This window comes from Mirounga leonina, unplaced genomic scaffold, assembly GCF_011800145.1.
Source record: "Mirounga leonina isolate KUSES-001 unplaced genomic scaffold, KU_Mleo_1.0 Mir_170, whole genome shotgun sequence".
NCBI classification, from domain to species: domain Eukaryota; kingdom Metazoa; phylum Chordata; class Mammalia; order Carnivora; family Phocidae; genus Mirounga; species Mirounga leonina.
In genome coordinates, this window is record NW_023270433.1 from 11,074,454 (window position 1) to 11,088,601 (window position 14,148).

Genomic DNA, 14,148 nt, shown 5'->3' on the forward strand with positions numbered 1-14,148 from the left:
TGTTTCCTTAAACATGACCAGGTAGGGTCCTTTGACCTTTTTTGTGCTGGGATACCTTGAAAGTCTCCTTAATTTTCATTTGATTATGTGGTTTGTATAAAGGAGTTTTAGAAAGGAAGGCTATCCATATTTGAAAAACTAATTCATATCCTATCCAAAGACTCAATAAGCCTGCCTTTGGAAAAGGCCTGGTGAATGATTTTCATTTCTGCTGGCAACTTATAAAGTAAATGATAGGTGAGAGCACTGATTTGAATATTTTGTCAATTTGAGTGTATTTTGTAAAATACAATGCATGTAAAATACAATATAGGTTAATGAGTTCCTTTGAATAATTCAATGTCAAATTCCAGAATATTATGTTAGCATAAATTTATGTATTAGGATTTGAAATATTTAAGGTTTTAAAAAGGAATCCAAGCTAAGTGGTAAAGTGATTTTTTTTTTTTTTTGTAAACTGATTTTAGAGAGTGGTCTTTAAAACATTTTGCAACTGCAAAAAAGAGTTTCTAGATTAATCTGATTAGCAATATGCTTTTTAATCGTTTGAAACGTATTTCCTATTTTCTGTCACTTTTATGTGTGGTGTACTGAATTTTGCGTTCATGTGGGAATTTTTAGCTTTTTTTTTCGCCTTTATTTCTTTAAAGCCTGTTTCCATTTCTTAGCACCTCGCATTGTATTTCTGTCTGTAAAATATATGTCCCTCATAAACTCAAAAATTCTGAAAGATACAGGAATGTAGGAAAGTAGCGGCTAACCTTGCTCTCTTGAATTCAGCAACTCCCCTTAGAAGCTCTGTGAACATGATTCAGTTACCTATCTGTTCATTCCTTCTGTTTCCTTTTCTGTAAAATGGGAACAGCGTCTAAATTCCAGGGTTGATATGAGTGAGATGCTATATATCAAGTTTCTAACTTGATGCCTGGCACCCGGGGGACACTTAAATTCTGTTGCCATTACTGGTTTTGCCAGCCAGGGGAATGGTCAGGGGAGCGTCGTTAACAGGAAGCTGACAGAGCAGGCTTTGGCGTCATAAAGACCTGGGTTTAAAACACAGCTCTTTGCAGCTCACTGGCTGGCACCTTAGGCAATGCTGCTTCTAGGCTATTTCCTCATCTATAAAATGAGGTTAATAGAATCCTCCTTTCAGTATTTGGTGGGATGATTAACAGGGCTATACCTGCCTGAACTCCATAAATGGAAGGCATGGTAGCTCCGATGAGGTGGTCACTATCTATAAAATGAGGTTAATAGGATGCACCTTTCAGGATTTGATGAGATGATTAACAGGGCTACCTGCCTGAACTCAGTAAGTGGAAGGTTTGGTAGCTACTTTGGTAGTGAGGTGGTCACTAGAATGGGCTGCTTGCTGGGTTTTTTTGTTTTTTTGTTTTACTAGCTCGCAGTCTGTTCCCTTGAAGGGTGTAAATTTTGAGTTCATTTATAAAGAGTTCCACTGAGAAAGGAAGTGTTACAGGTTCAATGACTTGTCATGATTAGATACTTTATCAAGAAACTTAGTGCACATTCATTTTTCCCCCTTTGTTCTGTCTTTGCTGCAGCCTCACAGTTAGCCAAGTTGGCCAGAACTTCACGTTCGTGCTCACTGACATTGACAGCAAACAGAGATTCGGGTTCTGCCGCTTATCTTCAGGAGCGAAGAGCTGCTTCTGTATCTTAAGGTAAGGGACAGTGGCTATTGGCTATTGGCTAGTTCTGTGAAACAGTGTCAGCCTTTGCGTTGTTCCCCTGCAATTAAATTTTCCAGCTGTTCTTTTTATTTTTCCTATCTGTTTCCCACAAGTCACTGCACTTGGGGAGAAGGACTTCACAGTGTTGTTCTTGCACTTTAAGTTCTGCAGATAATTGTCTTTATTTATTTGCATCACATCCCTTGGGTGGGAAAGGGATCATTGCTTCTGTGGAGTCAGCATGGCTTCAGTTCCTCCTGCTGTTATCTGGAGCTGTCAGAAACTAGCCTGTTAGGCTTTCCCTTGGACATTTTGTGTATGTAAGATTATTAATAAAGTATGTGTCTGTAGCTCAGGACGTCTTGCAGACACTGATTGTGTCCTCCTCAAAGTAACACCCTTGCCCTCTTTGGGTCAGTGAGGGAGGAATTGTTTCCCAACTTGGCTACTTCTCTAGAGGTTTGGAAAAAGTACAGAATCCTGGAAGAAGGCTTCTTTCTTTAGGTCTTCTAAAGCCCCTTCAGACACCAGAGCCGCACTTGCTTAATGCTCCGTTTCCTCCTGCCAGAGGGGCAAGGTGTTCTGGGGTGGGGGGATGTGTGGAAATCCGATTTTGGAGCTGCTGGCTCTGTGGGCTCCTGCTGGGCGCCTCCTCAGGGGGAAGTAAAGGCATCCCACACACTTCTCCTCTCCATCTGCCTCGGTTAAGTAGGTGTCAGAGGGGCCTGCCTCCTGTCTCTCTCTGCTCATGTGGAGCAACCCAGGGCAGGACAGCGGGGAGGCGCCCCTGACAAAACCCGGGTCCCCAGTCTTGGGCTTGCGCCCAGGGATAAAAGGCCAGACTCTATGAATTCCAGAAAGAGTGGTTCTCTGGTACATTAGTTTTTGCACTTTCTTCTTCTCCTCACCATGGCGAGACCTCCCACCCCAGCCCCCCAAACACACACACACACACACACACACACATACTGTAGGAGAGAGAGGGGCTGACTTTTGAAGTGCCTTTGCTCAGTAACTGTCAGTCTGGACTACTACGTTTGCATTTCTCTACACAAATATTATTATTATTATTAATCAGGAAAGTCAGCTCTCTTCTTCACCAAGCTTAACATCTGTAGTTCGGGCTCTAGAGGGCAACTGCTGGAGAGACCACAGGGAGGAGATACAACCCGGATGCTCGAGATTAAATGCCTGAAGCTGGTCTCAGGCTTGCCTCAGTAGCCTGGCCCAAGCCTTACCCACCTGGAGTAGCAGAGTCTGCTCTAAATGAGTATTTACTTTTCGGTTCAACAGTGTGGGATTTTTTTTTTTCCCTCTTTTTAAACAAAATTTTCTCTTCCGTTTTTGCCTAATGTTCTGTTTCAGCCTTGGCCAGGGCACTGCGTATTTATATAGTCATTTAGAGGAGATGAGGGTTTAAGACAAGTTCTTGAAGTTTTGCAGAAAGGTTTTTGTTCATTTGTTTGTTTGTTTCAGAATATTTTGGTTTACAGTGTTTCTTTCAAAGCTGCGATGTACATGTTTGGGGGGTGGGGTGGGACTCTGAACCGACACACTCATTCACTCAGCAAATTTCTGAGACTGGAAAACTGTTTTTTTAAAAAGTTAAATTTAAAAATTGCTCTCCTCTGATTCTAGTATTTGACTTTGTGTGTCTGTATGTAGGGTCATGGGTGTCATGCTTACAAAAAGCTAGCTGATTAGGCTTCATGCTGCCATCATTTAGAATGAAAAATCGCAACAATTGGTACGTTTTCTATCCGTTATACTAGTTTGGAACTATGGGAAAAAATGGGTGGGTTAATTCATTCATTTGTTTGTCAGCCCTTAATTGAGTGCCTACTATTAGCTAGTCCCTGCCCTTGAGGAGTTCCTAAGACTAACTGGGGGGATGGATGATTATGCTGCAGAATGCTGTATATAATGTGTAGGACAATTGCATGGCATAGTGTCTCCTTACTGTGGATATTCTAGTTCCAGAGGATAATGACTGTGGTTAAAAACAGAGTCCAGATGAGTTCTGGGACATGCGTTTCATGGGTATTCAACATGGATGGGGGAGGGAACTCCCTTTATCTCATCCAGCTTGTGCGCATGTGGAAGGTACACACAGTGGCACTTCCCCTGGGGCTTGGTTTGGGAACACTGCTGAACTGAGACTGGCATATGAATGGAAGGGTCTGCTCTTAACCTTGGGTGACTAGTTGGCAGCATGTTCACTGGCGTGGTCTGCCGGGAGAATGCAAGTGCGATTTGGGTCTGGGTTCTCTTAGCACTGTTGGTCTCCTTGCCTTTTGGAGATGCTTGGTCTCTTTGCTTTTTTTTCAGATGCTTTCCCATTAGTTAACCAGTGCCTTGAGGTCCAGTCACTGTTCTCAGTGTGCCCAGTACTCCAACTTGTCCGCTCATAAGGCACCTGCACTTTTGCTTTCCATTTCTTCCCATGAGAGGCGTAACTTCCAGTGTTGGTGTCTGTGCAGACACAGCCTCCCCTGTTCCAGGATTTAGCTTCTTGGGATCACTTCCTCTCTGACTGCTCTCTCAGGCTCCTATGCTTCCTGGCCCATATAAGTTACTGGACCTTTCTGCCTTCACACATTTATCCATCCACCCAGAGCAGTGTTCTGCAGGCAGAGGTAATCATCCTCTCCTCTGGGTGCACCCAGCATGCTCTGCATACTTCAGTTACACACTCATAAACCTTGAGCTTCCTTTTACCTCTTCCTCCTATTACTCTGAAGTTAACTCTTTAAGGGTAAAGACTGTGTCTTACACAACTTTGTATCTCCAGCATTTAGTGCAGTGCTTGGCCAAGATGTTGTGTGCGTGGCTTTCAGAGACAGGGAGATGTATTCCATTTGAATGGAAGAACAGGACACTGTTCTCTGAGAGATAGGACAGGCCTTGTGGGACACTAGTTCAAGAGAAAATGTGAAATACAGTTATTTGTAGAGAGATGTGGTTCATATTCCTAAACTTATTTCTGTTCGTTGTAAGAGGTGTATCTTTGAATTTCACCAGGGAGATCTAGTTGTTGAGTGACAGGCATTGTGTCCATAAAGGACTAGGACATCAGTATTAGAAAACTTAAACTTCATTTCACAATGAAAGGTTCTTAGACATCCTTTATGCAGTACAAGTTACTGGGTTCATTGTAAGACGCATGGTCTGTTCCTTCCCCATAGAATGTAAGCTCCATGAAGCCTGGGATCTGTTTTGATCACAGATATACCCAAAGTGTAGTGAGGGATGGCTATGCCTAGTAGGCACTTAGTAATACTTGTTTTATGAAGGAAAGAATTCCTGACCAATAAGCCCTGTGTTTAAACATTTTTTTAAAAGTTGGTTTAAATTCTATCACCAGGTGACTTTGACAGAAATGTAGTTGTGCTAGAGTATAAATAAGTCTCATTAACAGAAATACCATGGTATGTAAAGTCAAATGCATTATTTCTTCCCACAGTTGACTAGTTCTTTCTATTAAAGTGTTTCACTTTTCCTTGAGATTTGCCATAATATTATTTACCTGTTTGCTGGATCGTAGTCAATCCTGGATTAAAAGCACAGCTAGGAGAACAATAGTTATGGGTAAGTCCTTCTTCATTATAAACCCAGGAATGTGAGAGACAGCAGTAGCATTTTCGGGTAGCACCAGCTGAGTCTGATGTGTGGTATACATATTTACCTCTGAAATCTTTCAGAGAGCATAAAATGGCCTGGAACCATCATTTTTTCACGGCTTCTGATTTGTCCAAATGACACATGTTCCATTAAGGCTAAAACTGTAATGAATATGTTATTTATAGCCAACTTTGGTTTTGGAGGAATAGAAAGAGCCTAAGAGTTCAAAGCCATAACTGTGTTGTTTGTGGGGGTGGATTATGGGAGATATGGCACACAATAATTAAATTTCTTTACTCTTTATAAGGGAACTTTAAAAATAATTATGTTCTACAATTTTCGCCTTTATGTATAGGAATCTTATTTAAGTCTTGAGAAAGTTTGAGTAACTGTCATTATACCCATATAAAACTGTTCAGAACCTGTTATACATTTTGGGAAGAAATAACTTGTTTCATCAAGACAATATCTAAGATTTTTTTTAGTTTAACATTTAAATTGTTATTCAATTTGTAGGTATCTTAGTACCTAGTATATACCAGGAATGAGCAATGTGGAATATTTGGTCTTTGGCCTTTATTTACCCAAAAATGAGCACAAAAGATGGTCTCACCCCAGCTTCCCCTATGAGAATCCTGTTCATTCAAGATTTTGATGACCTGAACTTTTTAAACTTGGTGTTATAAACTGAAAAGAATATGTACTTTTGGTCCTTTACCAAATTTAAAATTTAGTGTGCTTCTGGATGCACCATTCCCGGGTCACCTCTGATTTTGATACCCACCTCCTATTTCACTTCGGCTATCCTTACTGTCTTAGGAGCCACGCAATCTTTGGGATGGGCCTATGTAAACAAGTAAAATAGGCTGTGATGAGTGCTATTTAAAAAAAATATGTATGTGCCAGTTTCTTTGGGGTCATCGATTAGGCAGTGCCCATCTCTGGCTTGAAGAACTAGGGAAAGTGTTGCTGATGGTTTCCAGTTAAACTGGGTCTTAAAGAATCACTGGGGGCTTGCCTGGAGGAGAATTGGAGAAGAACTTTGTAGGCTGTGAAAGCTGGCATGTTAAGGCCCAGAGAAATGAAGGGTACAGCAAGATGGAACACTGATGTGAGGGCGGTGGCAGGAGATGATGCCATAATGTCTTGGGGCTAGGTTGGGAAAGCCCTTGTGGGACATGAGCAAGAATTTGGATTTTCCCATACCAAATGGAGCATCATCAGATGATAGGGCAGGCATTAGAAACATTGATGTTTGTGGACCAAAGGGAAAATGGCTTTTTGTACCTGAAATTGCTATCTGCACATGGTTGGGATTTTCTGGCTGCTGTTAGAGGGATGCTGCACATCACTCTGGGGGTAGCACTCTGATGTAGATTGGAATTTTCAAGCCTCAACTTTAGGTTTGTTTGTTGTCATTGTTGTTTTAACTATAACAATGGAATATGTTCCTGGGACCTTGTTGGGGAATTCTTGTCCTCCTTTCCATGCAAGTTGGCATATGGGCTTGTGTTTCGACATTAATTGTGTTAAGTGATAACCATCTTCCTTCTAGAACACTTTCTGACTCAATGGCAGACACAACTATTGCGTCCTTTTTTATCCGCGTGGTACTCATTTCTATAAACACAGAAAAGCTCAGTTTTCACAGAGGGAAAAAAGAAGCTAGAAGTAATAAAAGAGTCTGGTTTTAAGAACTTTGGTTTCTCTAACTGTTCCAGTATTTTTAAAACACATACAGTTCAGGAGAAAAATCAAAGGGCTCTTTCCTTAGGCAGGTGCGGTGGCAGAAGCCCTTTTGGATGGATTGTGTGTTAGCTGCTTTGGTTTAAAATAAGTGTATGGGGGATGGGGAAGGGAGTTGGGAAGGAAGGCTGTGGGGACAGCTCCCAGATTTTTACCTTAAAAGCAGGTGCTGCTGAAATATTCCAGAAACAGATGGAATCTCCTATTCTTGTTTTAAGCTATTTATGGTTGTCTCGCCTGAGGGTACCCTGCTATACAAAACTGCACAGCCTGATGTTTGAGGGCAGTTTGGGCATCAAAGCTGGGGCCCCTGTGGGAGAAATCAGCCTTTCTTCCCCAATACCTTAAATACCATTTGGAAAACCTGGATCTTTCATACTATTTAACAGAAGACTTTCCTCTGCTTTTCGAATATTTCCATCTCTCTGGAGCTGTTTGATTTCTTCTTAATTCCTCCCGTAAATGTAGGGTGGGTACAGTGTTGTCTTCTGAATGGTCAGCTGGGAGAAGGCCCAATTCTCTGGCAGATTATAATTCCCCCCATTGTGGATCTGTCAGCAGCTGAACCCATGGGTTGGGTCCTGTGGAGGCTCTGGTTTAGTAGCCCTAGGACCCTTCCTGAGATCTTCAGTATTTTGAAACGCTTGCATGGGAAGTGTGCTCATCACATCAGTTTGTGGGAGGTGATAACTTTTTTTTCCTTAATTAAAAAAAATGTACTGGTTGGGGAATGTTGCATGTTTTATTGCCGCACAGATGCCTTCATGCTTAGCAACGTATAATCCTCTGGGGAGCCACAACTCAACAATAGTAACAAGCTGTACAGTTTCTGAAAAATCACCTTTGAAGAGAAGAAAGGGAAATAAATGAAACTGACCTTTTTCTCCCAGCGGCCTGCTGTTTGAGGGCTGGGAAGCTGGTCGGTTGGAAAGACAGGTGTGTCCTCTGTAGCACAACCCGCCTCAGGGCTGTCTCCATGGAAGGAGGCTTCTTTTCTCCTCCTGGTCCTTTTCAAAGGACACCAGCCTAGCTCAGCCTTCCCTCCAGCAACTTGAGCCCAGCATTATGGGTATTTGAAACTTCAAGACTTTGGCTAAAAGAAATTCTTCATTTTGAGACTGAATGAGTTGGAGATGACAAGAGACCATGATATTTTCTTGACCTGTTTTAAAAGCAGAGCATTTAGACAATTTCCTTGTCTTAATGCCCATGAAGCTTACTATAGAGCAACAAGTGAAACCACCCTAGGAACTCCAAAAGCGCACTTTGGTTCTTTTGCAGCCCCCCCCCCCCCCACTGCCCCCCACCATATACCACTCATTGCTACCTCTAGCAATTACTGCTGATGGTTAATGTTGTTATAGCATTTTATAGATGGGTAGACTAAGTCAGGACAACTCACTACAGAGGATTTGGAAAGGAGGCGGGGAATGATCATTTGTTAGCATTTATTTGATATACCAGGGGGCTTACATAATTCTCATTTATTCTTATTGCAACCTTATGAAATTATCTCCATTATAGAGAAGTAGGGGTTGAGACTGAGGGAGATACAGTGACTTGCCTAAGATCTCACCAGGAGTAAGTGAGGGAATTTGGTTTGGAACCCCAAATCCAAGCCGAAGCTCATGCTCTCAATAGCTTTGGGCATATTTCTAGTAACTTACTTTTGACCCTGATTCAAAACTCAGATTTTATTTTCTTGCCACCAAAGCAGCCATTACGAGTTTCAAAAGTTTTTTCATCTCTCTGTATGTATTTAGTAAAAGGAAGCTTGATGGGTAGTTTGCCACTGCACAATGATTTCAGAGGTGAGCTGTCAAAAAGAGTTCTTAGAAATAATACACTACAGCCCACCCTCATTTTATAAATCATGAAATTGAGATCTAAAAAGAGATTTTTGTCCCAAATTATTTAGCTGGTTAATAGTGGTCTTTTTGACCCCCCAGTCCAGAGTTTGTCCAGGATATGGCAATGATTCTTCCAGCTCAGGAGAATAAGGCCAAGGCCACCTGGATCTAAGGTTTTTCTAGGCTCAGTAACCTCCAATTAACATCAAGGCCAGCATCATTGAAGTCTGTGTGAACTATCCAACCGTATGATTATAAAGAAAATGATCAGTTCTGTTTAAATCTGAAGCAAAGTATGTTTGAATGGAAAACCAGTAAAACTGAGTCTGCTTTCTGAAAGAGTCTTAAGAATTCCCCATGAAGAACCTTTTTTGGGAAATGGAAAACATTCTGCAGGAGAAGCCAGTTGATGCTTTTTAGTGGAGTTTGAGTGTCAGCAAATTTTTTGGACCTCCCCCCCCCCCCCCAAGCAAACCACTTTCTTATAACAGCAACAACAAGCAGAAGGCATTTATTTGAGCCTTATCTTTGCTTTTCACTGGGCAGGAGGTAGAAAGGAAAATAACTCAATATGCTTCACACCTAAAATTGCCCTTTGGATCTAAGCTGCACTCTTATTTTAAGAGCAAGTTAGATTTGTGAATACAAAGAGGAGTCTGAATTTAGGTTGTCTGGCCCTTCTAGTGATCAGTTTAGAAGCAGTGGGAAGCCTAGCATTTGTCCCTCATGGAGAAGCTCCAGGAGACTGAGGTAATTGTGTACCTCTTTACATCATGTCAAACAGAAAAATCATTATGCCATCTAACGTTGGAAGATCCTAGAATTCTCATAATCAATTGTGAGCCACTTATTTTTAGGATGTCATTTTATGTGATTATGAAGATATACTTTCTTGTTAGAGGAATTTAGAAAACTTGAGAAAAGAGAAGCGATTTATAACATGCCACGACTTTAATAGTGACTAGAGGAGTTTTCCTTGAATGGGATCGTGCTGTATAGTTTTGTATCTAGTCTTTTCACTTAGTATGGTGTAAGCATCTTTGCATATCATTAAATATTCTTTCCTGAGAATGTTTTTGACTGTGTACTTTGTGTGAGGTTGATTTATAAGAGAAGAAAGCTCTTAGGAAAATCTGAGAAAATATTTTTTGCTAAAACTTAGGTTCTTTTAAAAAATGCATTTGTTGTAGTGACTTTGTCATTTGGCTAATTACTTTGGTAATTTTGTTAACAAAACAAAACAAAAACCCCACAAAAAAACAAAACCTGTCAGCTACTTTTTATCTTAACGCGTGAACTTACTACCAAATTCTTGACAAGGAGAAATAGTTATTAACTTCTGAAAACAATGAACATAAAATATGGAAATAGTATCAAAAGTCTCCATTAAATCAAGTGGTAAATAAAGTACTTAGTTTACTTTTCCTCTCCACATTTCACTTTGTACATTTACGTCTTTAATTCTTTTCATCAATATGAGTTGTGTTGTGCATGGCAAAAACAGTAATGTGGCATAGAGGGAATATTTTTAAAGTTAGATAGCAATATAAATTTTGAGTTTTGAATAATTACATTCTGAATGAGAACAAATTACACGTACCTTAAAACTTTATGTAGAAATGTACGGAATTTTTAAACATTGTAGGTAAAATTAAATTCTGTCTTACAGTATGCAGTGGAAATTGAGTAGGTTTTTATTTCTTATTCATGGGACAGGAAACTACCAGTAATCTTCAGCACAACCAAGGGCAGTTGCCCTTTAACTCAGTTCACAGGTGTTAGGCTGCCACTGTGGAGATTTTTAATCCCTTATCTATAACACAAAGCAATATTTATTATAAAATTAATTCTGAGAGGCATCATTTATGGTTTCTAATCCATTCTATTTCAAATGCCTTTGAAGTAAAGTGGGTGGAGCTTTGTATGTGGGGTTAATTGTCCCATTGTTCATTTATTCAGTCCGGTATTTTAACTAGCTCTTTATGTGTATTAATGAGCCCAAAATGCAGCAAAAAATCCTTGACTCTAACAACTTAATATTAAGAAAAAAAACTTAAAAGTGTGGTGGAAAATGAAGTTGGGTGAAATTTAGTGCCCTATACTTTTTTTGTCTGAGCTCTTAATGACTGGTTTCCTTTTTTTTTTTAGTTTTAGTCCCATAGGAAAGCAAGAAGTCTTTGGGGGACTAAGAAACAAAAAGCCACTGCAAACAAAAACAATTCCAAGCCAAAAGACTTAAGGAAGTATATTTGCATCTTTTAGAATTTTTATGGTCACCTCTGTTAAAAAATGTCTAATTCTGGATACCAGTTTTAGAGAAATTTTTAGTTAGTACTTTTTTCTTTTTTATTAGTATATGAAAATATACTAAATGTTGATCATTCTCATTAAAGATAACCAATGTTTTCTGACCACTGGAGACAGTACTTGTTTTTATACCTTTTTTTTTTTACTTTTCATTAAAATTCCCCAGAGATTATAATTCTAGATCTTTTTTATTTGAAGAGATAGTTAACTTTCATATAGTGGAGTTCCTCCCTGAACTCACCCTTTCCTCAGATTCAGTACTTGTCTTGTAATAGAAAGAATACTTATGCTATATTTGATTTTTATAATAAAAAAAATCTTAAAAATTGCCTTTATAATAAAAATGTTTTCACTTATTCATCATTTATCTTTGTCTCAGTTACTTCAGTGGTGGATTGATGATGATGCTAATTCAGAATATTGTGGTGAAGATTAATTAAAACAGTGAAGACTTGATAAAGTTGTTTGATTATTGTATCTGCTATGTAAATGTTTAATTACAACCCTGTGCCTGCCTTTTCCAAATTGTGAAATAAAATCTGCAAATAGAAAAGTGCACAGAGTTCAACACCACCCCCCCACCCCTCCCCACAACTTATGTATACATAAGTATATAAATATTTATGTATATGTGCACACATATGCAAACGTAAGTACACAGTAATAATTATATAACAAATACCTATGTAATCACCACTTAAGAAATTCCGTCCACCCAGATAATCTTTGTCACCTATGTATGTATCCCTAAATAATGTGGTATAGCTTTCTCTGGTTTTGAACGCTGTATGAACTGAATTACACAATTTGGAATTAAGTCTTATTTCTTTTGCTGAACACTTGAGATTCAACCATACCGTTGCTTAGAGTTGTTTTTTTTCTTTGCTCTCTAGCATTCCACATCGTATGACTATACTATAATTTGTCGAAGCATTCAACTGTAGGTGGCCGTTTGGGCTGCTGCTAGTTCATGGTTTTCATGAACACTTTTGAACAGGTAGCCTGGTGTACACAGGCACTAGGTTTTTTGGTGTATAAACCTAGGAGTTGAATAGCTATGTCATAGGATATGTTTCTCTTCAATTTTATTGGATAATGCCAAATTGCTTTCTAAAGTGGCATTGCCCGGGCGCCTGGGTGGCTCAGTCGTTAAGCGTCTGCCTTCGGCTCGGGTCATGGTCCCGGGGTCCTGCGATGGAGCCCCGCATCGGGCTCCCTGCTCCACGGGAAGCCTGCTTCTCCCTCTGACCCTCCCCCCTCTCATGCTCTCTCTCTCTCATTCTCTCTCTCAAATAAAATCTTGGGCGCCTGGGTGGCTCAGTCGTTAAGCGTCTGCCTTCGGCTCGGGTCATGATCCCAGGGTCCTGGGATCGAGCCCCACATCGGGCTCCCTGCTCGGCGGGAAGCCTGCTTCTCCCTCTCCCGCTCCCCCTGCTTGTGTTCCCTCTCTCGCTGTGTCTCTCTCTGTCAAATAAAGAAAAGATAAAATCTTTAAAGTGGTATTGCCATTTTATGGTTCTGCCAGATGTGTGTGAGTATTGCCATAGGCCCACACTGCTACTGCTTACTCCTTGCTTCTTAAGACATGCAACCTGCTCTTCCTTCTCAAAGCCCATGAGATCTAGGTATTGTCCTTTTTCACTGACCTTATTGTCTAAAGAGGCATTGCTAGAGAAAGAGGCAGCCTGTGGGGAGGTGGGAGGAAGGCCAATCATCCCTGAAAGGTAAAATGAGCTCTGAGGTGCATGGCCTGGAGAGCATGGTCAGGAGTCCGCGCAGGGCTCGAATCCTAGCGCTGCTAATGTGGACATGTGCTTTTGGGTGCTCCATTTACTCTTTCTGAGCCTTAATTTTCCCCAATCTACTTTTTTGGTGAGGATTAGAGATAATTTAAGTGAAGCTCCTGGCAGGGTAGTCATTGGCACCTTACAACATCACACGGTGCTAGAGTTACTACTAGAAGGACAGACGAATTTGTAACATCACGTCCTTGTCATAGGTGTTATTTGTGTGGTCGTGTACATAACCAAGTCTTTTTTTTTTAGATTATTTATTTATTTATTAGAGAGAGAGAGAGAGAGACAGTGAGAGAGGAAACACAAGCAGGGGGAATGGGAGAGGGACAGGCAGGCTTCCGGTGGAGCAGAGAGCCCGATGTAGGGCTCGATCCCAGGACCCTGGGATCATGACCTGAGCTGAAAGCAGACGCTTAATGACTGAGCCACCCAGGTGCCCCTACATAACCAAGTCTTCATGAACTTGGTCATGTCAACTTAAAGATGACTCTTGGTGGCTATGAGGTCGGCATTTACACTCTGTTGGTAAGGGAAGGTATAAAATGGTCCAAAGTTCCTAGAAAACAATTGGCAATATATATTCATAACCCTTAAATTATTCCCACTTTTGGAAATCTGTTCTAAGGAAAACTCAGGAATATATGTACAGGTCTGTGTATGAGGATGTTTATTGTAGCATATGGAATGAAAAATTAGAAACCATTTGTGGAGGGGGAGAGCTAAAGTCTGATACAGTGTCGCCATTAAAATAATGTTTTTGGTGATCCTTTAATGATACCGAGAACATTTAGGACATAATGTTATGCAGAAGAAGCAAGAGATAAATTATATCTGTATTTTGTAAGGAATTCATAGAAAAACGATGGTTGATTGGATAACAAAGTATTAACAATAAGAATAGTTAGGTAATGGAATTATGGGTGTTCTGATTTTCTTCTTTTTAGTTCTTTTGGCAGTTTTATCCTGTCATGCTCAATACAAATATTCATTGCACCACAGTTTATGTATTTTTTAACTTAGAAAAAAGCATATAGCACATGATTCCAAATATATAGAAGTTACAAACAACATGCCTTAACTACCAAACTGATGACTGATGCTCTAGCGCGTTTGTCTCCTCCCCCCACCCCCACC

General features: G+C 40.3%; 1 protein-coding gene across 6 annotated transcripts in view; it reads left to right on the top strand.

The window, feature by feature from the left end:
* DENND1A (DENN domain containing 1A) overlaps positions 1-14,148 on the top strand; it is a 501,318-nt gene that overhangs the window by 165,391 nt on the left and 321,779 nt on the right. For all 6 annotated transcript variants that reach the window (XM_035015834.1, XM_035015837.1, XM_035015835.1 and 3 more), the window contains one exon: positions 1,566-1,685. In XM_035015834.1, the coding sequence (XP_034871725.1) occupies positions 1,566-1,685 (120 nt within the window). The remainder of the gene's footprint in view (positions 1-1,565; positions 1,686-14,148) is intronic.